Source organism: Psammomys obesus, unplaced genomic scaffold (genome assembly GCF_907164565.1).
Source record: "Psammomys obesus unplaced genomic scaffold, mPsaObe1.curated_primary_1811, whole genome shotgun sequence".
Lineage (NCBI taxonomy): Eukaryota > Metazoa > Chordata > Mammalia > Rodentia > Muridae > Psammomys > Psammomys obesus.
The window spans coordinates 21583616-21611129 of record NW_026585644.1 but is presented as its reverse complement, the minus strand read 5'-3'; the positions used below and the strand labels follow the sequence as shown (position 1 = coordinate 21611129).

At 46.8% G+C, this 27514-nt stretch overlaps 1 protein-coding gene across 2 annotated transcripts; it reads right to left on the bottom strand.

Annotated features, from left to right (window-relative positions):
- Positions 1 to 23895, bottom strand: Trib2 (tribbles pseudokinase 2). 2 transcript variants are annotated; one of them, XM_055625545.1, is made up of 4 exons: positions 23856 to 23895; positions 22301 to 23662; positions 17083 to 17375; positions 1 to 2383 (listed from the first exon to the last, which is right to left on the bottom strand). In XM_055625545.1, exons 2-4 carry the CDS (start codon positions 22568 to 22570, stop codon positions 1915 to 1917), a joined length of 1032 nt encoding a protein of 343 aa, XP_055481520.1. In that variant the 5' UTR covers positions 22571 to 23662; positions 23856 to 23895; the 3' UTR covers positions 1 to 1914. The 2 variants fall into 2 exon arrangements, with proteins under 2 accessions (XP_055481520.1, XP_055481528.1); XM_055625553.1 differs by lacking the exon at positions 23856 to 23895 and having other exon boundaries at positions 22301 to 23849.
- Positions 23896 to 27514: the final 3619 nt, after the last annotated feature.

Here is a 27514-nt window from a genome sequence, read left to right as displayed (position 1 = left end):
CGCACAATTTTATTGATTGAAGAGATTAGGACAAAAACATTAAAACCAAATACAGGACAAAGCACCAGAGGCCGTTCACCCCCACCATGCATGTCAACAATCTCTCCTCCCACCCAGTACTTAAAAAACAGGGGAGAGGGCAGAGAAAAGGTCCTTCTTGCCACAGCACCGTCTTCCGAGTGTAAAAACCCTCTCTATGAATCTTCCATTATCAAAATAGAATCAAGGGGAAATCCACGGCAGCTTTGTCTCCTGATTATGAACGGGGAAGCTGCCCTCCTGGGGACAGGGGCTCCAGTGGAGTAGGCGTGAAGCATTGAAGAGTCCGCACACACATGCCACATACGAGAGTGAAGAAGCACAGATTCAAGTAACATTTACATACTAGAGTCCACGTGTTACCTACCCAAGAACAGGACCATTTCACAAAAACATATGCAGGCAGTAAAACCCAAACGACTGAGGTACTGGGAACACAAATATTTAGGCCAAAAAGAGTTCTGTATCATACAGCAATAGAAAAGCCAGAGTACAAAAGGAAAACATTTTGCCACTTGAAATCAAATAAGGCTATCTAGAAAATAAGCCAAATAAAAGGTTATTCCGGGGACAGAAATACTCAAACAGGGGAACAAAATTATAAATGTTAACTACAGCATGTAACATGTCATCCCGTCGACCCGTAATTGAAGTACTGGCTTAATACATCACAATGTGACATTTTCCTTAATAAATACAAGAGTTCTTGAAAATACAAAGGTGCGTATTGGGACAGAGAGCTGTTTGTATGTATACCATCCTGGCTACCAGCTTATTGCCCATTCACTCTTTCTGTTCAACCCGAGGGCCTTTCCAAGCCCAGAGGATCATTCTTTGAAAAGAAAAGGAAATAGCTGCCCTGTATTTTATACACATGGGACAACCTGTCTCATTTTACTAGTTTCCCATAAAGCAAAAACAAAACGTTGAGATCAGCATCATCAAAAAGATCTGACTCCAGGAGGAGCCTGCCCTCTGAGACCCACCTTACTGTTATTCGGAGCAGAGAGCAATGTCTGGGGTGTGAGCCTTTTCCTTCAAAAGAACAAAGAACCAGAAAGGAGTTGGATTGTTCTCTTTTCCTTTCTTTTCCCCTGGACTGATAATACATCTGGAAGTTTGACTTCTAGTAATTTCCTGTTACAAAAACCAACTGATACAAAACAGAGATGTCTGTTATAGAACAGATTTCCCACTGCCTCCCGCCTCAGGGAGCAAAGCATTAATATGCCACTTCCTAACCAGAATAGGAAATCATTTATTTAAAGGAATGAGTTGAAAAGTGTGAATGAAAGACGACAACTGGAACTTTTGTTTTCTTTTAGTTTAGCACCCGGGTTTCAGGTCAGTCTGTGCGCACCGAATTATTATTATTTTTTAGGTGAATCTTATTAATTATTACGTAGGTGGTTGCCTGTTCAAAAAAAAAATCTTTGATCAATTGTCCCTTCCCTGAATCATAACAAGAAGTTAAATGCTAACAGTGCAATGCCAAGGTATGTGTTTGAGGCAGAAAAGTTTCAATTCTATCGAGATCTGCAACTATTTCTAAACAAAATGAAAAGCGGGGTAGACCAAGTATCCCTACTGACTGGTAAGGGGGACTCTCAGGCTGCCCCAGGGAAGAAAAGCTTAGGGGAGAGGCTTCCGTCCATCTGAACCCAACTGAACCCAACCCCCATCCCGCAGGTCTTGTTCCCATGCTACGTGTTCAGGTGTTCAGTCAGCTCCTAGAATGTATTCCTCCTCTGAACCAAGAAATGTATAAATACGAGTGTCCGTCTTGCTTCCCAGCCAGGCCACCTGTGTCCCAGAACTCCTTTCTGGGGCCCTCTCTTGCTCCTGGTACCTGCTAAGTGTCTGTGGGCCTAGAGCTCAGTTAAAGAAAGGGTCCAAGTTCTCCTCCATGTTGACGTCTGGCACCAGCTGATCACACGCCTCTTTAGCACCAAATCCCGAATTCGAGACGCTAAAATCTGTAGAAAACCAAGGATGGTCCAGAATTTCCTGCGAGGTCAGCCGCTCTGAGGGCTCCCGTCGCAGGATGCTTCGGATGAGGCACTTGGCCTTGGGCGACAGAGTCTCTGGAATGTTGAACTGGCCCCTGCGGATCTTACTGAAGAGGGAACTGGGCTCAATGTCATGGAAAGGGTAACGCCCAACCAACATGGTGTACAGCATCACCCCCAGGCTCCACACGTCCGCTGCCTTGCCCGAGTAACTGCCACTGGTGTTCAAGATCTCTGGGCTGACGTACGCTGGGCAGCCATGCTTATCAGAGAGGGAGTCATCATCACCCCGGAGAATGTAAGCGTCTTCCAAACTCTCCAGCTTGACACGAGTCCTATAGAAAAGAGAGAAAGGAAGGTGATCCTAAGGATGAGGGAGACATCCATTCAGCAGTGTATCCCGGATGCTGCTGTTTGTTCATTCATCTATCCATCTACTCACTCAAGTAACCAGCAGGATGTTTGTTACTCATGGGATACAAGATTAAGGCTGGGGGGGTTTGAGCAAGTTCCTTGAAGCCTTTTGGTTGGAAAACGGACAAGAATTCCTTGGTTTACCTTCTAGTTCTTTAGCTGTACCCCTGGCTTCTCTTTAGGACACAGGCAGAGTTGGGAACAATTTTTGTACAAGTGGTCTCTACCACCTACTCCATGAAAAGCCTATCTTTATTTTCAGATTTTCACCTAACCTACCTGTCACACTCCAAAACCCTGGGGTCCTTTACCTGGCAGCTATCACTAAATATAGGTGTGTGACTCACATGTGACTGCGTGCCTGATTCATAGGTATGACAAAAGCAGTGTGACCCCAAGAGACTTTCCAGACTATTTGTCCCACCCCACCCCCCACTCCACCAGCTCTTCAAGGACTCATGAACTTATCCATACCAATGTGCAAGCCCTAGATGTGCTGGAAGAGGTGGAGAAATGAATATGAAATTCTGAGGCTCTAACCCCTAACTTATACCATTAACATGACCAGCCTCCATGGTGTCATCACTGAGTGTGAGATAAAGACAAACACAGTTAAAAGAAAAAAACTGGGAAATAACTTCTTTCATCAGTCATATTAATGCAAAACACACTGCAGCCAGGCATGGTGATACACCCCTGTAATCACAGCTCTTGGGAGGCAAAGGAATGAAGACCGGGAGTTCAAGGTCAACCTCAGCTACACAGCAAGTTGGAGTTTCATGACACTGGCAAACATACTGCTGCTGAGTGTTTGGAATGAAACCCCTTCTTTCATCTTTCAGCCAGAGCAGAGCACTGCCCTTTGAGTGTGTGGTTCCCACCACACTCTTGGAGTCCTGCTAACAAGGTAGCTAAGGACAGTTGGAGCTGGAGCTGGGACTCAGGAACACTTGAAAGGCCTACAGAATCACATCTACAGGTGCACACATCCAGGCCTCCACCCTGCTTGAGAGCACAAGGCAGGAAGCTCAAATGAGTAACTGAAAGTGAGCAGACTATAGGAGGCCACCTTGGTCATCACTCAGAGCCTGTGGTCCAAGGCCATCTTCCTCTCTGTGCCTTCGGGGCTCAACTCCCAGGGGAGCTGAAGCTGCTGGGAGTTCTCTATAGATGAGGGGATGACAAAAGATGGGTTGCTTCTAAGATCTCCTATGCGCTATGCAGGTCGTAGGGATCCCAAAAATCAAGCAGTGATTGCTTTCCTAGACAGGGTGATCTGTGGGAGTGTGGACTCTAAGCCAGGCTTCATCTCTCACCAGCTCTGAGGCGTCAGCTAGTCACTCAGCCTCCATGTTCCTCAGCTTTAAAGAGGAGCACTGGAAAAGGCAAGGAGTGTATTTCTGTTGTTTGGTTGGTATTTATTTATTCATTTATTTGAGACAGGGTTTCTCTGTGTAGCCTTGGCTGTCCTGGACTCACTTTGCAGACCAGGCTGACCTCAAACTCAACAGAGATCACCTGCCTCTGCCTGTTTGAGTGCTGGGATTACAGGTGTGTGTGTGCCACTGCACCCGACTGATTTTTTTTTAAATTTTAATGTAGTAAATTTGATACTAAATAAAATCCACCTTCATAACCATTTTTGAGCATTTATTTAGTTCATTCTCATGATGCCCTCCAATCATCATGCATCCATCCACACAACGCCTTCCCTGTGCCAGGCCTACCATTTCATTATACACAGCAACGTGTATTTTTCTCTGCCACTTGCTCAGCCATCCTCTAGAACAACCCTACCACACGCATGGTTTCGAATGCTCCTGTAACTCATGGCCTACAAAACTAAGAAGTCTCTAGCAGTGTTAATCTGGAATTGAACTGATTAAAAACAAATCTTTCTCTCTCCAGCTTACTTCTCCTAATAGGAGGTGACAGGTGGCAGTGACCCACACACTAGTCTCACCAGATGTTCAAATTGCCCAGAGAGGAGCCTATGAACTCAGAGGGAGGGAGGAGATTTTGAGTCATAGACACAAGGTCTCCTCTCCATAGCTCCTCCACCGTACCTCATCCTTAAAGAGTGTTCCTGGCTCTTTCCTTGGGGAGGGGGAAGACACCAAACTGACTCTACCCCTAGCTTCCTTGGCTTGCACAGTAGTTTCTGTAGCTATGAACTATAGCTTTGGAAGTAATTTCTACCAATGTACGAATGGTTGCCAGTTCAGGAGGAAAAGTTTAAGTCTTGGAGACAGAGGTTCAGGTTGGGGCAGGACTCTTACGACACATCCCTCTAGGAGTGTCTCAGGTCATCCACAGGGAGGCCAGTGTCCTTTTCCTGGCTGCTGATTGATCCCACAATTGTATACCCATCCTCCAAGCATATTCTGTGTTGTTTGCACACTCTTCTCCTTGCCTCAAAAGGCAATGTCTCATTCAGTCTCACTGGATATCTGTCTACAATCTTTCCTGCTTAGAATGTTCTTCCACTGATGCTGATGTACATTTTTCACTGTAAGCATGTCTCTGCTTAAATGAGTGACATGAAGTGGGCCTCACCTGTGTACCCCCACACAAAGCAGCCCAGCAGCTCCCAACAGCCTCCGTGGAACTGCTCATTCTATCTACATGGTTTGCTATTCAGAACCCATAAATCACTCAGTGGTCCTTTGGGATGACCCCTGACTTCCTCACTGCCAGGAGCTTGTGGAAGCAAAACAGAGTCACTTTGGACATGGAGGGAAAAAAATCTACTATCTGTTGCTGCTGTGGCTTGCATGCCTCGAACCACTACTGGTGCCAAGTGGCTTATATGAATGACACAGACAAGCAGGTGTTAACTATGGGAGTTTCAGCTCTGCTGTAAAGGAACAATAGGCCCAGTTCTCCTATCTAACTAGAATTATGCAGAAATCACGACAGGCCTATAAGCCAGGAATGTGTTGGGGGAGGGAGAAAGTGAACAGGGTTTCAGGGAATGGACCTCTGGCTCCACCTTGTCAGGACACAGCCTCTCAACTCCGCACTTTATGCTGAGCCAAATCTTCAAGTCTCCAGTCTGGTCTCTCTATCTCTTGCACATTGCAACTGTACATTCTGATTCTTTGACTCCTAGCCCCAGAATTCAAAGCGCCCTGAGCCCTCATCATGGAGACCTGTGTGTGGCCCCATAATTAGAGCTTCAGACTGTAGCCAGGGCCACCACCTTGTCCATTAACATTCCCCCAAGTGAAGCTACTCTTTCTCTCTCCAACCTCAAGACAAGATCTCAGAAACTGTGCCGATGCTTAATGAATCAGAATAAAATTACTAAAACCACTCGCCTGCTGCTGATGGGGGATGCTCCTGGCCAGTCTACAGGGAGCTTCACCCTCCTTCCATTTAACAGCAGTTCTTAACCTGTAGGTCACAACTCCTTTGGAAAACTTCTATCTCTGAAAATATTTACATTATAATTTATAGCAGTAGCAAAATTACAAATTATGAAGTAGCAATGAAGATTAACTTTACAGTTGGAGGTCACCACAACATGAGGAGCTGTATTAAATGGGGGCAGCATTAGGAAGCTTGGGAGCCACTGTTTTAGTGTCAAGGGCTGTGTTAGGCAAGGTCTGAGGATGCAGTGGGGAGGGACTGGGGGTACAGTGGGAAGGAGCTAGAGCTTCCTGGCTATTTCATATGCTGAAGCCAATGAGCTATCCCAGGAACCAGGGCAACCCAGATAACAAAGCATATAATGGAGTCAGCTTCAAACTCAAGTTTATTCTTTAAAAAATACTAGGTACCAAGCTGTCATAAGTCATCTGTTTCCTTTACATTATGACATAAGCTAGTAAGCTGGGTATATGATTTTTCTGTGTGTGTGTGAACCAGAAGCCCTAGGACCCTAGGCTAAGTCAGTCAAACACCAGGCAAGGCATATGGGGCCTGGCTGCTCACTCTTCCCAGTGAGCTGATTCAGCCACTGACACTCAGAACCATGGATTGAGGGAGGCTCCATGCAGGTGGACATAGCCAGCTTTTACTTCCTTCCCTAGCATCAGCATCCAAGGCAGGACATGGGAGAGGGAAAGAGTATCCTGGAGACAAGATGGAGAAGAAATGCAGCCCCAGACCTCGCTCCTTTCAGAAACATCCTTGGCTTGTTTATATCACTCCTAACAAGGATTGAGGCAAGTGGTCTGGATTCTCTCTTCAAACACTGATCTTCTAGAATGTTCTCCATGTGCTGGGACATGGGGGAAGTGAGACAGGAGGCTTGGGCTTCAACCCCAGTGCCTGAGGTCCTGTTGTACAACCACAGAAATTACAGGGACTCCAAGCCTGACCCTCTGTCTCCTCTCAGAAATGGAGCCTCTTTTCTCATGACTGAGCATGGGGAAGGTACATTCACAGGCAGAGATAGGAGTAGACATGAAAAAATAGGCTTCTGAAGTCTCCTAAACAGTCTGGAGCGGGGGGATGATGAATTTCCCTGGCAAAGGAGTCGATTTCCATAAAAATCAACAAGAGCATCTGTGGACCTGGTGATTCAAATAGCCCACTAATCATTCAGGCATTTAAAAGACGTTCAGGAGCACTCACTCCGCTTGAGCTCCCAAACTAGGCACTAGGGATATGTCCATGATATTTAAGGCAACACCATCCTCTCTGTTTTGCTGAAGATTAAATGAAAGTAACTCAAGACAGGATATCCCAGGGAGCCCAGTGTGGAAGAACTGCCTATAACATGATGGCAACTACACTGGGATCCTATTGTTAAACTGCGGCTCCCATCCTCAGTGCCAGAGCCTAGTGTTGCAGGCAGGCAGAGAAGCAAGTGTAAATGCAAGCATGGGCAGATGGGACTAGTGGAGATGCTGTGCCTATACTCTTCACTGGGAACTCTGCACTTGTTCATTCTTTGTTTGGGATGTTCTTGCCTAGTATGTGCCCAGCTCATCTCTGACTCCCAAATCCTGTACTGTGGAAGTGGAGGAAGTAGAGATGATTTATGAAGAAGACAGACTCATGAAGTGACATGGTGGTCCGGGGGAAGAGACAAGGACAGTGGAGACTGACAAACAAATAAACAAACAAAACAAAACTATAAACTTCAGGTAAGGCAGGAGCCTAGGACAGACCTCACTGGTCCAGGGAAACTCATCTCCCTTTGCTTGTTTCAGACTACCTCTGGCATTGGAAGGCAATGAGCTGCCTTGCTTTTGACCTCACAGATGAACAAGGCTGGCAAGAAGGCAGCCTTCATATTCAATAATGGGCAGCCCAGTGCCAGGCCTGTATCACCATAGCCTAGCGCCAGGCGAGGAAGCCAAGACTAGCAGAATTGGATTCCTCTTCCAGCATCTGTGAAGCAGCAGGAGCCACCCTCAAAAGCCAAGTCTCCTCACCCATCCCCAGCACAGATCTCAAAGAGCCTCCAACTACCAAGCTCAGTTAGCAATGCAACCCCAGGCTCTTTCAATTGAACATGAACAAATACCTAGAACAAAAAGGGCTTTCCTAGCTCCTATGTTGATGATTATTCTGTAGCTGTCAGGCTGTAACACTTCCTGTAGCACACCCTCACAACTGAAATGCAATGGTATGAAAAGCAGCAGTAGCCATGCACCATTGCGGACTAGAACAGCCAGATGCTGGGATTGTACAGCCTGCCTTCTTGTATCTTATAACAGAAATGAAAGGCAGGAATTAGGCTATTCATACTTCCTAACAAATAAGGAAACTGAGGCACAGAGCGTCAAGTATGCTGAGGCGCATACAAGCTAACTGCAAAAAGCTGACTGTGAATGCATGTCAGGAAGATTCTAATGTCACTCCCTTCTCCAAGTACATCTTGGATCAAAGAGTAAAAGTGCTAAAGAGGTTTTCAGTGGCACAATGTTGAGTAGAAGGAGACACTGCTTCATTCAGTTCCAGATTTATTGACATACACACCCATCCCATGTGTTAACTGATTGCCATATATAGCTCATGATGTAGAGGTGGGTGGACCCACATACTTACTGGGTGGAAAAGGCTACAGTACCAAAAGCTGAGGAGACTTGTCCAAGGCTACGTGGCAATAAGAGCAGAGTTGTTATTCAAAAAATTTTCTATCCTCTAATATAGTCCCCTATCTATGACAGCAAGAAGAAGAAGAGGAAGAAGAAAGAGGAGGAAAGGAAGAAAGGAAGAAAGGAAGGAAGGAAGGAAGGAAGGAAGGAAGGAAGGAAGAAAGAGAAAAAAGAAAGAAAAGAAAAGAAAAGAAAACTAGCCCCAACACAGCAAACCATGTTTTGTTTTGAAACCCTTAAGCCTCACCCGAGCTCCTGGCAGGAAGAAGTGAGCACAGGGTGGAACAGGGTGGGGCTCAGCAAAGTGGGCCTGACAGGGACAGGAAATCCGGTGGCAGGAGATCATTCAGAGCAGCAGAAGAGGTCAGAGAAGGTTTTCAGCCCCAGGGTCCAGGCAGACTAAAAGCCAAAGGGAAAGGTCAGCTGCAGGCAGGCTGGCCTTGTTCTGTTTCTGAAAGTGTGCCCTCGGCAATGAGGCTCATTATGCAAGAAAAAGCCCCACTACAGTGAGTCACAGAAGGTGCATGGGGGGAAAAAAAAACCATCCAGCACTACAGGTATCATGGCTCAGACTCTGCAGTCCTATCAGACATGGGCAGGCTGCTACACAGCACTAAGCAATCCTTCATTTAATCTTGTTTCATGTACATACAGATCTCCCCAGCACTCAGCTATGGGCCATTTTTGCTCCAGGGCCAGTATAAGGGATTCTTCTGTCTGGAATATCTCATAAGTGAGCAGGAAAGCAGTTGGCACCTAGTCAAGAAAATCCTCCATGGTGCAGGACAGATGTCGAAAGGAAGGTGAATGCCAGGGAAGCTAACGACAGTATCTTGTACCACCACCTGGGGATTGGTTGTTCACACATATTGGATGCACAAGACAACTGGAGAGACCCTGGCAGCTGAGAAAGACCTCTCAAGACACGGCTGGGATGAGATTGAGTAACACACCCTCTGCAATGGAGCCTCTGGCATTGTGGGCACACCTGTGGCTCACCAAGGCCACTGGACTCACAGGGGAAGCCATTCCACCTGGAGTGTCATTCGACTGCCTGGAAGATCCCACATAAGCCACAGCTTGCAGCTGGCATGGCTTCATGACTCTTGTCACCATGGCAACAGACGGGGAAACTCGAGCCAGAACACAAAGCCACACTGGTTCCCCATTCACTACTTGCTACCTGCAATTATAGAAGTGGCTCCTGAAGGACCTGTCCTACCCCAGATCAATCCATTGGTTCACATCTCAGAAAAGCTTCTCCAGGGTCAGTGCTTGTGAGAGCAGTGCTTCATGGTCTTGATGCTCTACTGCTCAGGCTGGGTCTCCACCTAGAAAGTTCCTCTCTTAAGCCTCAACGGTGCATATGCCCGTGCACTGGTCCAGAAGAAGATGCTTCAGCTGGCAGGTGGCCCAAAACCCAGGTATTCCCTACAGGTGGCTTAGCATATACCCAACAATTCCCGGAAACCAGAAAGTCTGTTCTTACTCTATGCTTTAGTATGGACAGGCTTCAGATGTAGGGAATATAGCTTCCGCCCTCACTATCCCTGGTTTATGTCCTCCTCATACACTTCCCACCATTGGAATCTGGTTCCAGTGGCTCTTCTCTGGCTTCAGGTCAAGGACAAGATTAGGTGATATATACATAATATATATACCAAAGGCCCTAGTCACCTGTCAGACTCATTATTGTTTCACCAGATGAACACCCCCACCCCAGCCCCCAAACACACACAGTCCTCAGCAGCAACTTCCTCTTGTAGGTGGCTCTTTCCTCTCCACTCCTGCTGCTGGAATGGTGAGCTACCTATCGCACGGTCTTTCCCATCATGGGCTTTCTCGCACCGATGCCTGCCTCACCAACACCTACCACTGCAAGGGTACAGAGGAAGAAGTACTTCATACATATTTTCAATAACCTATGATTTCAGGATCTAGGTCCCTCCTCCCCCAACCCTAACATTCTTATCTAGGATCCTTAAAGCTTAAGAGCTCTATCGGGAGCCCAGTCCAATCAAACAGATTGGACTCTTTCATTAGCTAGAGAAACCCCCACGATTGCTGGGAAAAGCACATACATGTGCTGCAGCATCCACGTGTGTGCACTTTCATGCATGTGCACACACACATAAACACGCAAACAATCAACATGAATAGACATGGTAACTAATTATAAATCAGTTAATTTAAGCACAGTAGTTAGGATAGGGGAATTCTGATCCATGTGGGTGCTATAAAAACAAGACACTGGCTTCATTTGGCCCAACAGTTTCTAGTATCTAGAAGTGTCTGGCACATAACTGTGCTTAACAAGCATTCCTTGAATGAGCAAATGAATCTCCGGGTTTTAGAGTTATGAAGTTCAATGCCATTAGACAGCGGCTGGAAGCAGGGGTGACAATGATATCCTCAAGAGTGGGCAATGCCATAGGCTCAGTGCTGGGGCTTTACATATACAACTAATTACAGAGAAGACATTATGCAGTCATGGTGGTGCATGCCTGTAACTTCAGCACTAAGGAGACAGAGGCACAAAGATCATTGAAGGTTTGAGGCAAGCCGAGGCTTCATAGCAAGACCCTATCTCAAAAAAAAAAAAAGTGTGTGTGTGTGGGGGGCGGTTCAGGGTTCACTAGTGATGGTTCAAAAGTTCGGAGCACTTACTGTTTTTGCAGAGGACCCAGTTCAATTTCTACCACACACTTGGGTAGCTCATAACCATCGTAACTCTGGTTCTGGGGATCCAACTCCCTCTACTGGCCTCAATGGATACACAAACACATGTGGCAAAAACACACATACAGATACGCACAGAGACACATACGCAGACAAGCACACGTGTGCATACCCCCCCCCACAGACACAAATAAAAATAAAAGCAAGCCTTACGAAAAATGAGAGAGCAAGCTGAGATCATAGGACTAAGTGGAAGAATTAAATCTTTCTTACCACTGTGCCAACTTCCTGCTTTGCTAGGGTCTCGGACTCTCCCATCAGTTGATGGGCTAAGTCTAACTAGTAAAGAGAAAGAGCTCAGCAACAAATTCTAGAAACTCATATCTAGGAGTGAGGCTGCTTCTAGGGAAAGGGCCCTGGGAAGACTGGCCAATTTACAGTGATGAGCAAAGCCCTTCTTAAAGGAAACTACAGTGTCTTGTAAACAAGGTCTTAAAGAAGCCTTCCAATAGATTATGCCAAAAGCATATGCTAATAGCATAGGCCAAAAGGCCATGATGGCAGCAAGGGGTTAATTTCTCACTTGATGTGCAACTTTGAAAATAGCTCTCTTTGAAAAGGTATCTCCATGGGGATCCATAAGGTTTCTGGGCTTCCATTCTAGGCAATGACCTACATTCAAATCATTTCTATTTATCCTTGTCTCTCTCACCCTGTCATTAGAATCCAATCTGAGCTGTTCCTACCCAAAAAAGGAGATTCTCATTTATTCAACAAATAGCAATGCCTACCATATTCTGGGAGCCATGAATGAGAGGCTACTTCTATCCCCAGGAAGCTCATCAGTCCAGCAGGAGCCAGGGCAAAGCAACAGAGGACATCTCAGTAAGGAGTATTCAGGTCAGACCATGAGAACAGAGTAGGAAGGGCCTAGGAGGTAGTTCAGTCCGTGAAGTGTTTGCTGAGCAAGCTTGTAACTCCATGTCAAAACCTCAGTGTGTGGTGCACTTGGAATTCCGGTGCTGGAAAGGTGGAGGCAGAGACCTGGGATAACTCTTGAGTCAGCCTAGACTACTGGTTACCCTCAGGTCCCAGTGAGAGACATTCTCTCAAAAAACAAGATGGATAGGTCCTGGCTTCTGGTTCCTAAAAAGCAGCACCCAAAGTTGATCTTTAACCTCCACATAAACATTTACACACACACACACACACACACACACACACACACACACACATACACACACACACATGCCATGAGTGAGAGTAAAAAGAAGATGAGCGTCCACATGGGCAAAAGCATGTGTGGGAAAAGGACACTTAGCTGTCCTGGGGAGCTCGTTAGGAGTAAAATGGGAAGACAACTTTGCCTAAGATTTGGCACCTGGACAAGGACATATAATTGGTCTACCTAAATATGAGCATTTCCTGGAAGCTTTGTCTCATCAAAGCTGAGAGAGAGAGAAAAAAAAAGAGAGAGAGAGAGCTTCCCTAAAATAGAGTACCTATAAGTTGCAAAACTATATATAGCTATTAGTGAAAGAAAAGCTGAGCCTGGCCTCTGGGGCTCCGATGCCTGCCCTGAATTCTTTATTAGATATAGAAACCTCAGTGGAGGCAGGAGCAACTTGAAGATCTAAAGGAAGAGCACCTCAGAGAGACAGCCTTGACCTCTGCTGTGGGGAGGGAGGAAGGCTTTCCCCAACAAGGAGGTGCAAGCTGCATTTCCTACACAAAGCCTCCCCTGCCCACCCACCCCCCACTCCCAGCCACTGACTGCCTCAGTGCCTTCGGAGGCTTCCACACAGCAGATGAAATGAAAGCAGCCACCTTAAGAGATAGCGATCTCTAAACCAGAGCAGTAGCATGTAAGAAGGCAAGTCTCTGAGTTCACATGGGACGTTTCTGTGCTAGGAGATGTAAACACTGATCTGAGGCTAGGGGGTGGAGCCTGGGGATGGCAAGCAGCCCTGTCCCAGGAGAAGAAACCAGCTGGACAAAACAGAGCAAAGGTCATTGCAGGAAAGTGTCCCACCACTTTCCTTAGCAGCCTATTAGCGCAAAGATATAAAAGGGCAGGGGAAAGCAGATGTGGACAAAGCCAAGGTCAACATTAATCCCCTTTCTTTTGAGGAAAATCTTTCTAGTTCCACTTTATAGTTGAGGCAGTCTGAGTATACAGGTTAGGGGTTCTGTCAAGGCTAGATTTCTTAAGAAGTGCAAGAGCAGGGACTGGAACCCAGACAGCCATTCTGGCTCACTTCTAAGCTGAGGCCAGTCTTTGAAACTGAAAAGGTCTCTAGCAATATGCTAATCAAGCAGCTTCCACAACACACCACAGAAAAAGGCCAGGAGGTACTGGGGATCCCCTGTGGCAATGTGGGTCAATTTTCTGTTTCCTCTATGATCTGGAGGAGGGCATGCAGGGTTCTGCAGGATTGAGGGTGCAAAGAGTGTGCCCTAGGCAAGTTCACTGAAGGCTGGGAATTCATTTCTTCAAAATGAGAGTCATTGGTGGGGGGGGGGGTCTTCAGAAAGAACACAGAAGAGCACTTCTGCCATGCAGAGGCACCCCCTCCCCCAGTCTGGGTGGAATCAACCTTACACTAGAAGGAACTATTGTGACTGCTAAAGAGAATGACTTCATCATTCAGGAGCCCAGGAGTCTTCTGGATTGTTCTGCATAAAGACACCCCCCCCAATGACTTCAAGTACAGCTGCCACATAATGAGCACTTGCTCTGCATGCGAGTCACAGTGTCACCTCACTGAATGCTAACCACCTTCCAGGGAAGCTACCAATTCTGTCAATCCTGAAGAGCTTATAAACATTAAAAAAGATTTGAGATCAGGACCTGAATCTGGAACCTAAATCAAAGCCAAAGGGAATCAGATGAAGCTGAACTATCAATGATCCCAATACAACAGTAGCAGGTACACCAGCCTTGAGTCCACACATGACCTTGGGTGTAATCTAATTGACATTGTATTTATAAAGCATGGACAGTTCCATTAAGAATCTTCATGAATGGCTGTGGGCTCAGTCAAAGGTAGTCTCCGGTCTAAAGCCTGCACAGAAGGCAGCTCTTGTTCAAGAAACGTGGGGCTCAGTCTATGCTGCCACAGGAGGCTTTCTTTACCTTCTACTACTCTTGAGATCAGCAAAGAGGAGGTTGAGTCAAGTGTGAGGCCCATACCTACCTACATAATTCTGTGGCTGAAGCAGGAGGATCCTAATTCCAAAGTACCGTGCCTGTATTGCAAAATTATCTCAAAGCAAGAATGTATGTGTGTGTGTGTTTGTGTGAGAGAGAGAGACAGAGAGAGAGAGACACACACAGAGAGAGATTTGTGTTTGAATAAGTAAATGAGGAGTCTGCCAAAGTAGTCCTTCACAGTTGTTTCCATGGGACCAAAGAAGGAAGTGTTAGAAATCAGACAAAGGCCGCCATGGGTCATGCTGTAGTGTTCTGCAACATGGGGATATCTGCACTCTTTTGGCTCACTTCACAAATGTTTATTTGCCGTGAGTGTGATCTTGGGATGTGCCACCCTGATACTCACTGATGCCTGACTAGGTCTCTAAAGTAATGCTTAACCATGCAGACCCTAAAGGATATGGCTACAGTGTTTGAGGGCTCATGCGCTCTGGAAGATAAATGGAGTCCTTGACAGCTCAGTTGTCTTCCTAGAGAAACTCATCCACCTTCTGCACTTTCTTGCTGTTATCTCTGAGACTTCAACTCTCTTGCTTTCAGAGCCATTGGCTGCAAAATGTACATGTACTGGGATATAGCTCATTGGTGGAGTGTTTACTTGTAATGTACAAAGAGGGTTTGCTTTGCTGAAACATTTGCACACATACACATGCATACACACACACACAATCGATAATCCTCCCCTCTCCACCTTCACATAGAATTAAATAAGCTGACCTACAGCTGTATAGCAAGAGGTCAGTAAACATTGCCTCTTACATTTGTAGGAGAACAGATAGTAAAGGGAACATCTTTGGCCAACCCATATTCAACTTCCAAATGAGAACATTCAAAGAAGCAGAGATTTGTGTGTTAAAATTAAAAAAGAATGAAAAGCCACCATGGTACAGCCATGACAACATAAGGAGGATGAAAATGAGGTTGAGAGATGGCAACCCAAGATTATAAAGATTATTAAAGACAAAAGCATAAGGACCATGAGCCTGTGCCTTGCTCCCAATGGCTGGAGTACCTAAGCTGAAGAAGAAAAAAGGAAAGCATCACCCACATTCTTATCTTAGCAGAGCCTACTTCTTTGCATTGTCTAAAGAAAATGAAGCCATGGCAATCAAGAACCAGGACATTAGCTGCCAGAACTGCTAGTGCCCACCCACCCTACCTCCATGTGCAAAAAACCAACCATTAAGGCTCAGAAAGCCCAGAAGCTTTCTGCATACTGTATACACAGCTGGATTATAAACACCCATGAAATTACTCCATTTGGCTTAAGTAGTGACAGGCCCTTTTCCTTTGCTAAGCCCCAAGTGCTTGCCAGACACTAAATCTTCAATTAGTTCAAACCATAGAGAAGAACAAAAAAAAGTAGGTATATAGATATATAGGTATATAGATAGGTGATAGATAGATAGATAGATACATAGATAAATAGATCAAAAGAAAAGAAAGGAAGGAAAGAAGGAAGGAAAGAAAGAAAGACTAAGAAAGCACAAATCACTAGATCTGGCTCATGGGGGAATGGGCAATGGATTTCTGCAAACAATAGTATGAAAATATCACAGCCCCCTGAGCTGGATGTCAAAGGAAATAGAAAGCAGAAAGGTCTGCTCCCAAGGTCTGTGTGATTTACAGAACGTACCAAAGAAATGTCAGGCAGGGTGAGGGGATGAAGGAAGTGGATCAGATTGTCAGCAGATGGTCCTAGCTGAGAGCCTTGAAATTTCCTGTCCTCTTTTCCTGTCCAGAATGACCAAGGTCAAGACTTAAGATGCCATGGACTCAGGTGTGTGGAGCCTCACATCTTGGGGCACAAAGAACAAGTGAGGGATAATGACTCTAAATGCATTGCCCGTGTCCCTCTAAGGAAAAACAAAACAAAACAAAACAAACAAACAAACAAACAAACAGTCTTAACAGGAAATTTTACAAGTGAAGAGAAAGCTGGACTCTGGCCAGGTTGGTTAAATGGAACCTGATGAGTTAATGGTGTATCCATGAATGAAGCCCAGATGCCTGTCTTGAACAGATGTTTCTTGAGAAGCCAGGCCTCCCTCATTCGTGAGCTCACACCATCAGTTCCTCACCTGGCAAACCAGTTCCTCCCACACACAGACAGGGTAGGCTTCTCTCTCCTTAAAACCTTTCTTGGTTCTTCAAGATCTAGTTAGAACTGACAATCCCTGTCCCATATCACACAGGACTCACCTCTAGCTGTTTTACAGGTCCAGTGTCTACCTATTTCTGACACTCACCACCAAGCCTGTGGTTCACACCTACTACAAGCATAGAAAACAGCTAATAAACATCGCCCTGTAGGTAGCTGTTCTGAAGGCATGGAGCCTTCATTAACTTGCCTTTGTTGACTTTGAAACTGCCACACTGGTGTGCAGCCTCCAGAATTTGTCACACAGACCACGCACGTTCAGCAGATCACAGACTACCCCATCCCCTGGCCTTTGAACATTTCAGGACAGGGGTAATGGATCCTTATTTGCCAAGTGGATTGGCACACCACAATAGTCTGTCTTTTTTCTCCTTGCCTTAACCCTTACCTGGACAATAGGCATCAGAACAAGCTCTCTGCAGATGCAGATGGAGACACTGTATCAAAGCACACACACACACACAAACACATACACACACACACCAACATCTGCATGGGCCGAACCACACTCACCTCTCTTCATCCTTGAAGATAAATTTTCGCAGCTTGAGGTCGCGCAGCACCAGCCCCCCATCATGGCAGTGGGCCACGGCTGAGGCAATCTGGTAGAACAGTCGGGCTGCCTCTTCCTCCCTCAGCTTCTTGCAAGTGCGGACAAAGGAATGCATGTCTCCATAGCTCCGCTCAAAGAACACATAAGCTTTGGTCTCCCCCAGGAGGATTTCCGTGATTTGGTTGATGTTGCTGTGGGCAGACAGGCAGAAGCAGGGGGCCAGGGACTCCTGGTAGCAGCTGATCTCAAACACCTAGAACAGAATTGACAATATCCCAGTCAGAGGTGCCTCCTATGACCCAAATTGCAGAATGCGAAAGCCTCCCACAGGCCTGTGTTTTGACGTGGCATAACAGGGACTGAAACTTAAACCTCTACACTCCTCTGAACCTCCAAATCCTAAATGGCATCAAATGGATAAATGAAACTTGATTCAGTATTGGTGGAGTCTAGGAAAAAGTGAAGAAAATAAAAAAATGCTAAATTTCATTAGTGTGTGTGTGTGTGTGTGTGTGTGTGTGTGTGTGTGTGTAGGCCAGAGATCCAGAGATCAAGCTCAGTTATGGCTCCTTGGGAAACTACCTATCTTGTTTTTTTGAGACAGAGTCTCCTACTGGCCTTGAACCTACTAATTTGGTGAGGCTAGCTGACCTGGAAGCCTTGGGACCCTCCTGTCCTTGCCTTATAGAGCTCATCTCACAAGTACGCAGCACCAAATTTAGCTTTTTAAATGTAGATACTGGGGATCAAACTCAGATTTTCATGCTTGTATGGCAAGCACTTTATTGTCTGAGCTATTAGCTAAGTTTTATTATTCTTCCCTACAGCTACATATTTATAGAAAAAAAATGAATACAAGAAAATACTTAAAGAAAAAAAAAAACCTAAGTGACTCCAGGACAAAGACACAACATTTCTTTACTTTTTTAAAAATGTGCCAAAAATGTACATGAATGAATAAGTAATTAATTATAAATCCAGGCTTTCCTCCATAGTTCTCTATATGTGATGAATTCATTTTACAGATGTGCAAACTGAGGTCAAGAGAACAAGCTTAAACTCTCGCCCCCAGTGGCCGCTCCAGGACTAGCACAGAGGCCTTCTCCACAGGGAGTCGGGATGGCCTCCCTCCACAGTGTTCTAACTCAATGAATCAATTATGTAATGATTTTCTGTGAATCAGAGTTAGCCTGTGAAATGCCACCTCACTGTTGCTTAAAAAGAAAAACGCACCATCAATACCTTCTGAACAGACTTAAGAGAAATGAACACAACAGAAAGATTTGAAGGATGAAAAGGGGAGCTTGTCATTCATTTCAAAGCCTCTACATACTCAGCTATACCTAGGATTGGAATGGGGTTTCCCTTGCTCAGGGGAAGAATGTGGGTAGAGGGGGAGGCTATGTGGAAGTGGTATGGGGAGGGTGGGTGGGGTTTCACTTAAGAGAAGGCCTTGCAGAAACCTCTAGCCATCCTCTGTGGTAGATGTGAGCTCCTGTCAATTGGTCCCAAGTGAGACCCGCATCATCATTCTTTGGAGTGTGGTGGGAAAGAAGCAGGAAAACCATCCCCTGTCCTCGGGATGGTTATGGCTGTGGCTGGGCCACCATTCGTCCAAATAGGATGGATAAAGAGCACACAGAGCCTCCATCTTTGTAAAATAAACACCCTGACCTAGACGCCAAAACCTTCCATGGATCCTGATCCCACCCAGAAATCTCTGTCTCTCTTCTCTTTGCTGACAAGACCTAGTGTCAAATGCATATGTTACCCTCGAATCCTTCTGAGGAGGAATTCCTGGGCCTTCTGTAGCCCATTCAGGAACACAGGCTGCAATATAAAAATCCAGGAGTTAAGTAACTGAGCAGAAAAAAAAAAAAAAAAACCTGTGAGTCAACCAGGGACAATAAGCACCTCAAAGGGGCTGGTGCTAACGGGGGGCTGAGGAGGCAAAGTCAACAGCAAGGCTGTGAATGAGCCGGTAATGAGGTATCTCAGGAAAGTGGCACAGCTGTTGCCACTACACCCTCGAATTTAAGAATGAATGCTTCAGCCTCCCCAGAGACCACAAATCACACCCTGAAACTGTCAGATGATGACCTCAGAGCAGTGACCTCAGAGGCCCGCTCAATTAGGAATCTGAAACGCTTGAATCAACCTTAGCAAACAGACTGCAGGCCACAGAACCAAGGAAGTCTCAGCAATTTCATCAAGGAGCACACACACACACACACACACACACACACACACACACACACCACACAGTGGCTAATGTCAACAGGCTGCATTATGTAACAAGCATGATTTGTTCTGAAGCATCAGGCTGTGGGTTCTGTCGCCAGGGCCTACAGTTCTGATTATTTATAATGTACTTCCTGTTTCCAGTTGCCTTTAAAAACATAAAATAAAATAACCTTTTTGCTCAGCATGGTTAGCCTGCTAGCCCACAGGATGGCTGAAAAGCTGAATGGACAGAGAATTAAATGAAGGCATCAAACAAATTCGTGGCAGCTTCCCAGTGTGGCCATACCCTCTGTAGGAGAGTGCAAAATGGTGGACAGAAAATGAAAAATGAAAAGAATTACTTATGTTTTCCTAAACAGGAAGGAGCCAAACTTTTATTAGTCATTTATAACAGTCATTTATAGGCTTGGACTGGCATTTAAACCATCACCCTCAAGTGCAAAAATCAAGCCATGAGCCTGGGTGCCGGCTCCTTTTAAATGTTTAATTGGGAGCCTTGGTTATATAATGTGACAGTTCAGATAAGGCCCTAAGATCAGGGCCATATTTATCATGAATAATAATAAAAAAGAACAAGAAAAAGAAAAAAATGTCCATTCTGCCAAGAGAGTAATTATGCCATTCTGCACAGTAGCTAGTAGCTAGTAGTAGAATTTTTGTGAAAACAGCTGAAGACCCCCTAAAGATCCTCCCCTACTTTGGCTAACTAAAGTAGGCACGTAGAGACAACAATCAGGATGGGAAATTGTGCTTGTGCCCCTGGAAGTGCTCCTCTGCTCTCCCCGCCCCCACAAAGAGTGCCCTACAGAATACTCCATTGAGTCCTCCATAGTAAACACAGCCTTTTGGTTTAATCTGCTTTTGCACCTTTTCTTGCATGAGTACAACGCTAGGAAACAGGAGCACAGCGCTAGGAGGAGGATTCAATGAGGAGACTTCACTGAGTCCTGCAGCGAGCTAAAAAGCCCACAGTTTGTATGTTGGGGTAGTTCCCAGCAACACCCTCATAAAACCTCCCGGAGAGTCTTGCACGCAGCTCTGCGTGCAGAAGTCACCCACACCACCTCCGGTCAGAAGGCAGGGGAACAGAAGCTTCAGAGCCGTGAAGGGATGACCTCTGTCAAACAGAGCAATGATACTGCACTCAAATCCACTTGCAGCCACACTGTCATTGGTGAAGAGCTGATTCAATCTTTGCAATAACTAAACCAGCAGATAAGTACAGTTTGGGGCCAGGGAGCAAGTCTGCAAATGACACTATCAGGTCAGCCTAGAGTGAAATATGTCTTGAAGGATCTGAAAGGAGAAAGAATAGAGGCCAGAGACAACCCTGGTTTCAAACAAAGAGAGAATAGCAAGATGCCTCTGCAGAATTTGGCCACAGACTCTGTTTACTGAAAATCTCTAGCCTTTGCGGGGAGGGAGATATATTAAAATGCTGTACTGAAGTTGAGCAAAAGGAGAAGGAATGCTCACTGCCGATGATGGTGCATATTTCATAGGAGAATGACAGCTCAGTGAGATTCATTCATTTCAAAGGATGACTGTCCTATTGTGCAGTGTGCAGGGCTCCAATCAGGTTCTGAGTTGCCTACTGAATTTAATGCTTTAGCTGGGCATAGCTGCTCTTGATTACAGTAACTGGGAAAAGATGCAAAATCCCCAATGCTTAGTACACGCAAAGAGCAATGCTTAAAGAGTCTTTGGTTTCCTCTAAATTCGGAAATAATCTCAAAACTGCCTGGAGATCCGCACCCACCGCATTTTGAAAGAAGCGCTCCAATTCAGCAGGAAATAAGGCGATTTCACAAAGCAGCCACTGATTAATGAGGAAAGTGTGATACGTTATTTGTAGCACAGATGTGCTCAGTACATAAATCCCACTCCCCCTCAATAAATAAAAAAATAAACAAACGAGAAAAAAAACTAAATTTAAGTGGTACTGTTTTCTTGATCTACCTCAATCTGAGGCAGCACTGTTCTCCACTGCAGCAGGAAATGGACTGTAGTCAAATATTTTGTTACTGTCCTTCCTGAATCCCCTTGTCTGGTACTTGGTGCTCGTACACAAAGACACACAGACAAACAGAGACGCAAACCAGTCACTGTTCAGGGTCAAAGACAAAAAGGAAATTGAAGTGCCCTTCTTAGTATTAGCACGGGGCAGTCTGTGGACGGGCAAAGGTGGAGTTGGGGTGCAGCAATTGGGGGTGTGAAGCTAGGGAGTCTGAAGATGTGAAGAAACCTAGACAAAAAGACCCAAGGGATTCGTTGTTCACCCAAAGGTGCGCAAGGGGTTGATTTCCACCCCAACCTTCTTTTCCAGGCTCCAGGGAGAAGAAGGGGCTTTAAAATTCCTTTTTTTTTTTTTTTCCACTAGAGCCTTGGGCTCAGCCAGAGGGGGCACTTTTGTGTCTCTTTTAAAGGGCACCTTTGGAACAAAGGTTTAACACCTGCAGGCTGCTAAGAACAATGGCTACAAAAGCAAGCGACGTCTGAAAACCAACCGGGGATTCCCTAGTCCTCGCAGGGAGGGGAGGAGGTTCGATTTAGAGAAATCCACCCCCCCCCCCCAACAAGGGGAACCGGTCCTGTGCACCAGAGCTCCACAAGCCTCGCAGGGCACGCGTGTCCATGCCCTGGCTCAGACTCGCTGCCCTCCCTCCCCGGCTTTCCCCAAAACGCCCCCGCGGCAGCCCGCCCCATTGTCTGAATCGGTCTGAAAACTTCGCAACTAGTCGAGTGTGGACAGACACACAAATAAACCCATTTAACGAGGCCAGGCATAAAAATCCCGCAAATCTTCCGCCCCTGGACTAGAGGGCTCCGAGACCTCCCACCTCGTCCCGGCCCTTTGCAAAGGACCGCGATTATTATTATTCTTATTATTATTTAAGCAAAAGCCAAAAAGCAAAAGCAATGCCGGCTGGTTACCTTGCACACCAGCTCCTCTCCGCTGTGCAGATGCACAGCGCGGAAAACGTGGTCTCCCTCCAGAGGCTCCAACAGTAAGTATTTCCCGATGCAAGAAACGCAATGCGACAAGTTCGGAGTCTCAGGCGGGCTCGGAGAGCCTAGGTTCGGGCTGAAACTCTGGCTGGGCTCAGCGGACCTTATAGACGACAGCTCTTCGAAATCCTGGGTTTTGTTCCGCGATCTCCCATATCTCGCTATTGTGATAGGGGTAGACCTGTGTATGTTCATGAGTGTGGGGATCGCACACGACAAAACAAACAAACCGAAAAACCCGGCTGGAGAGATGGATGAGCCGCGGGTGAAGGCGCCTGGGTGCCACCGACTTGAAAGGATCAAGAGGGGAGGGGACCCGACTGGGGCTCGGTGGAGGAAGAGTTGGGAGCTACTGCCCGGATGGGCGCCACAGGGTTGATCCCCGGCTGCGAGCCCTGCTCCCGGGGGTGCGCGCTCTGCGGACAGCTCGGGTCCTTTTGTTACCCCGAAGCCGCCAGCGCGGTACAGAACCGCTCTGTGGGGTCGGTGGGTCTCTGCTTGCAGCGTGGATCTGGACGAGTGAGCGTGCCTCTGGGGTGCGGAGCTGCAGCGGCGGGTTCCTGAGCGAATCCCCAGCTGAGGATCCGCAGACCAGGCGGAGGAGCCCTGCGTGGAGTTTGTGCAGTCTTCGGGGAGCGCGCGGCGCCGGCTCGCCCTCCACGCGTTAGAAACCAAACAAAAAGAAAAAGGAAATAAGCACGGGTCTGCCGGCTCACGCCGCGCGGCAGCCAGAATCCGCGCTGCACCCCCCTTTTTTGGGTGGAAAGGGTGGGGGGCGTGGAAGGGGGTGCTAGAGAGGGCAGTTACCTAAGTCTTAACTGTAGATGGCGTCTGAGGCTTTCCCAAAAAATCGCAAGAGCTCTCAAAAAGAAAAAAGAAAAGAAAAGAAAAAAATAGACAGGAAAAAAAGCAAAATAGCAAAGGCGCATTTAACTTCGGGCGGCCAGCGGTGCCAACAAAAGATTGCAGAAGCTGAGCGGTGAGCACGGACGGGCACTCGCTGAGCGGTGTGGAGCGGGTACAGGTACCGCCACAAAGCCCAAGGCTGAGCCCGCGCGGTCGGCACTGGCTCTTGAGGTCGCCGCTCACGTCCCAGATCCTCCTCCGAAAGAGGCAAGAAGTGCGGGCGGTGACCCGGGGGACCAGCGGCGGGAGCTTCCGGGGGTCCTGTGGGAGCTGGGAGCGTTCCTTTCCCGCTGCACAACCGGGTCTTGAGCCTTGGAAGAATTTGCAAACCACTCTTGTCTCCCGATGCCTTTGCGAGCGAATTGCACGGCGGGGTTTGTTCTGGAGGAAAAATTAAAAAAAAAAAAAAAATCGACGGCTTGTCTTCTTTTATTATTATTTTTCTTCTTGCCACCCAGAACTAAGAGAGGACTGAGTATTTAAAAATTAAAGGGGATGGCCACGGCGCCTTAGGCCAATCCCGGCGCTCAGCACGCCCGCATCCCCGGGCGAAGCGGTATTAATAGTTACTTACGTGGCCGGGGATCTCGGAGCGAGCCCGGCTGTGTGTGCGCGTCTGTGTGCGCGCGCCCCGCTCGCTCGCGCTCGATCTCCCCATTCAATGTCACCGACACATTTCCACTGAGCCCCGCCCTCTTCTCCGACCCCGCCCCACCCGCGCCCCGGCCCTTGTCATTGAGCCGGGAGCCCATCAATCAGCCGCGCCGCTGCCAGTGCGCGCGGCTCCCCAGCGCCCGCCGGCGGCCAGGGCTACTGCCGCCACTCCTGCTGCACCCTAGCCAGTGGCGCGGGCCTCGCCCCTGGATGGCTGGTCCAGGCGCGAGGTAAACAGTGCTCTATATCCTTCCGCGGTCCGCGGTCCGGGGCTCTGGGCATTCCTGGCCAGCTGCGCGCGCTGCAAAGCCAGGGATGCCGGGCTGTGTGTCTACCACGGCTGCCACGCCAACACTTGCAAGCTCAGGTCAACTTTGCGACTTAGATCCTCTTCCTTGTGGCTTTCTGCAGAAAGCCACGCATCCTCGGAGTCCCAGGCCCCTCTGCTGTGATGCTAACCTGAGCCCGCAGCTCGCGTCGGTTTCTGAAGAATGATTCTCGCAGCTGCCCTGCAGCCCTGTCTCTAGAATTAGTTTCATTCTTCCTCTCCAGCTCTTCTCATTTCAACAGACGTCCACTGTGAGCTTTTAGCTGGTGTCACTACCCCCTCCGCCCCTCCCCCCTCCTCAGTTACCGGATTGGGGTGCTTTTGGCATCTTTTGACTTCAGGGCAACGTCTGTTTGGAGGCTCAGGGAGAGACACCTCTGCACTCGCACCTCCAGTTAGCGATGTTGGCTCCCAGCCAAGGAGCTGGGCTTCTCCAGTCGTACCACAGCACGTGGGCCAGGCACATATTCAATACTGAACGCTGCACTTTCACCCCCACCCCCAAGCTTATTCTTAACTTCCTGGGAAGGTTCCGGACTACTGGCTTGAGCAGACCCGGGGAAAGTTCAGACCGCGGTGGCAGACTTCAGCCTCTTGACCTTACTTAATGCATCTTGGTAAGAGAAGCAATGTAGTAGGGGAAAACAGAAAAAGAAGAGAAGTGGTCAAGGCCTGGGGCGAGGCTGCTCAGAGTCCTGTCGTGTTTTTACCTGAAAAAGACACCTCTTTCTGCTAGGGAGGCCACTCCATAACAATCTTCTGCAGTAACACTTTTGAAATAGAGAACTCTATAGTTATATTGAACTGGGACAATAGTCGCTCTAGTGATCAGGAATTCCCTGAGGGTTGTTTCAGAAAGGTGAAAGGGCCTTGCCTGTCTGGCCCACCACCCTCGTGGACAGATTTGAAAAGATTAAAATGGCCCTTGTCCCTTGACACTTCTCACATCCTTCTCTCCATTAGTCTGCCTGGGACTCAGTCCCCTCTCCCTAATCTGTCCCTGACGGGGATAACCGCTTGAGGATGCCACCATGACCGCGGACTGGTATGCACGGCCCTGCAGTCTTGGCCAAGTTCAAGAGTGGGGTCCTGGGAAATCTCTACAGAAGGTCCATAAGGAAGCGTTCCCTGTGGCCTCTATAGGGTGACTACCACAAGACTTCCTCATAAGAAAGCTTCAGAGACCTGTGTTCCCGCACCAGTTTCTGGGTTCAGGAGGGAATTGAGTTGGTATATACATATTTTTTTTTTCCCTCCCAGGATCTCTAGTTTTCGTCTGTGAAGTAACAGCTCTGCTTGCCTCATGTGATCCCTGGAGCTGCAGTTGCAATTCTGGGATATCTACAAAGGCTTACCACAGTGGTTCTCAACCTCAGGATTGCGACCCTTTCACAGAGGTCGCATGTCCGATATCCTGCATATCGGCATTTACATTACATTCATAACAGCAGCATTATGAAGTAGCAGTGAAATAATTTTATGCTTGGAGGTCACCACTGTATTAAAGGGTGGCAGCATTAGTAAAGCTGAGAACCACTGGCTTATGACAAGCTAGGCCCTGTGCTGAAGATCCAAGTGTGAGTAAGATTTGGTCTCTTCCACCCAAGAGCTCAGTCTAGTTCCAGAGAAGGACTAAGAAACACACATAGATGCACACACATACACACACACTCACGCATACATGCACACACACATTATCAATGTAGCCCAAGGCCAATGATGGCCCAAGGAAGCATCTAGTTTCCTGGGACTCCAGGAGACTGTCCTGAAAATGTGCTCCATCATCATCATCATCATCATCATCATCATCATCATCATCATCATTATTTAACCTTGAGTGAATCCAGAGAAAATATTTATTGAGACCTACTATGTTCCAGACACTAGATATCGAGATATGGCCATTGACAATACAGATTTTCTTCCTTTGTGGACCTAAAAATAGTTCTATGAGCCATAAAATAGTACACGTAGGAGATTATTGGTTTTTTTTTGTTGTTGTTGTTTTTGTTTTTGTTTTTTTGGCAGGGAAAGAATATGTGAAAGCAAAGGAGTAGGAAGGTCTAGCTTTCTTTTTTTAATATTTAACACATCAAATATTCTCCACATTTATTTTCCTTTTTAAAGATTTATTTATTATGTATACAGTGTTCCGCCTGCATGTGATCCTATTATAGATGGTCATGATGCATCCTGTCCTTGCTGGGAATTGAACTCAGGACCTCTGGGAGAGCAACCAGTGCTCTTAACTTCTGAGCCATCTCTCCTGCCCCAGGTCTAGCTTTCTAATAACTTGGATGCTCAGTGTTGGCAACTAGGCTGTGCTGGCCAGATAAGCTGTGAAGCAGGCTGTGATTAGACTGGGAATGACTGGCCATGTTGTAGCTGGAGACTACAGTGTTCTGTTAGAGAAACAGATTCCACAGGAAGTGGGAGGGTTGTATTGAGGTATTAGGAAAACCAAACTGGTGCTGTTATGGAGTTAATACCAGTGGGCATCAAAGAGAAGAGAAAACACTGTAGCCTTAACACCCCGTTGGTCACAACCCCCTTGAGAGTTGCATATCAGCTATCCTGAGAGTTGCATATCAGCTATCATTTACATATAATTCATAACAGCAGTACAATTACAGTTATGAAGTAGCAAATAGTTTTATGGTCACCACACACGAGGAACTTATTAGAGGGTCTCAGCACTAGGAAGGTTGAGAACTACTGCTTTAACAGCTCAGGCAAAGCCTAAGCTCCTGCAGATGCCAGATGGAACCTGCCCATCACTGACGGTGAACCTGTCACTTCGCAGCGAGTGATAGGACAACTGTTCTGTCCCTTTGTAAAGCCAAATCCCCGTGCTTACAATAAAATTCATAAACTTATTACAGTGTACGGTAAACTTGACCATTTATACCATAGGCCTTAACTTTCCTTTCACATGTTGACTCAGAAATTCTTCTCAAACTGAAAAAACACACAGTTGGAAGATGAATGGGAACCTTCATGTACCCAGTTCTTAGTCACAGGATCTTAGATGATTTCAAAACATCTTAATCTCTAACCTGGGAGTCTGAACTCTGCCAACACATGAAATCTGAAAAGGATACATATGTAAACCAAAGAACACAACATTCTATATACAATAGAAGCAAGTTCCTGTTATTATTATTAACTGTAATTGTTACAATAGCTGGGCTACAACCCCACAAAGCAACTCAACATTCAATAATTAATGTAAATAATAGGTAAAAAGATTA

Coding starts and splice junctions, on each gene's coding strand:
- Trib2 (XM_055625545.1), bottom strand. CDS start 22,570: ATGAACATACACAGGTCTACCCCTATCACAATAGCGAGATATGGGAGA. Junction 17,376..22,300: donor GAGAGGAGCTGGTGTGCAAG/GTAACCAGCCGG, acceptor ATTCTGTTCTAG/GTGTTTGAGATCAGCTGCTA. Junction 2,384..17,082: donor ATCTTCAAGGATGAAGAGAG/GTGAGTGTGGTT, acceptor TCTTTTCTATAG/GACTCGTGTCAAGCTGGAGA.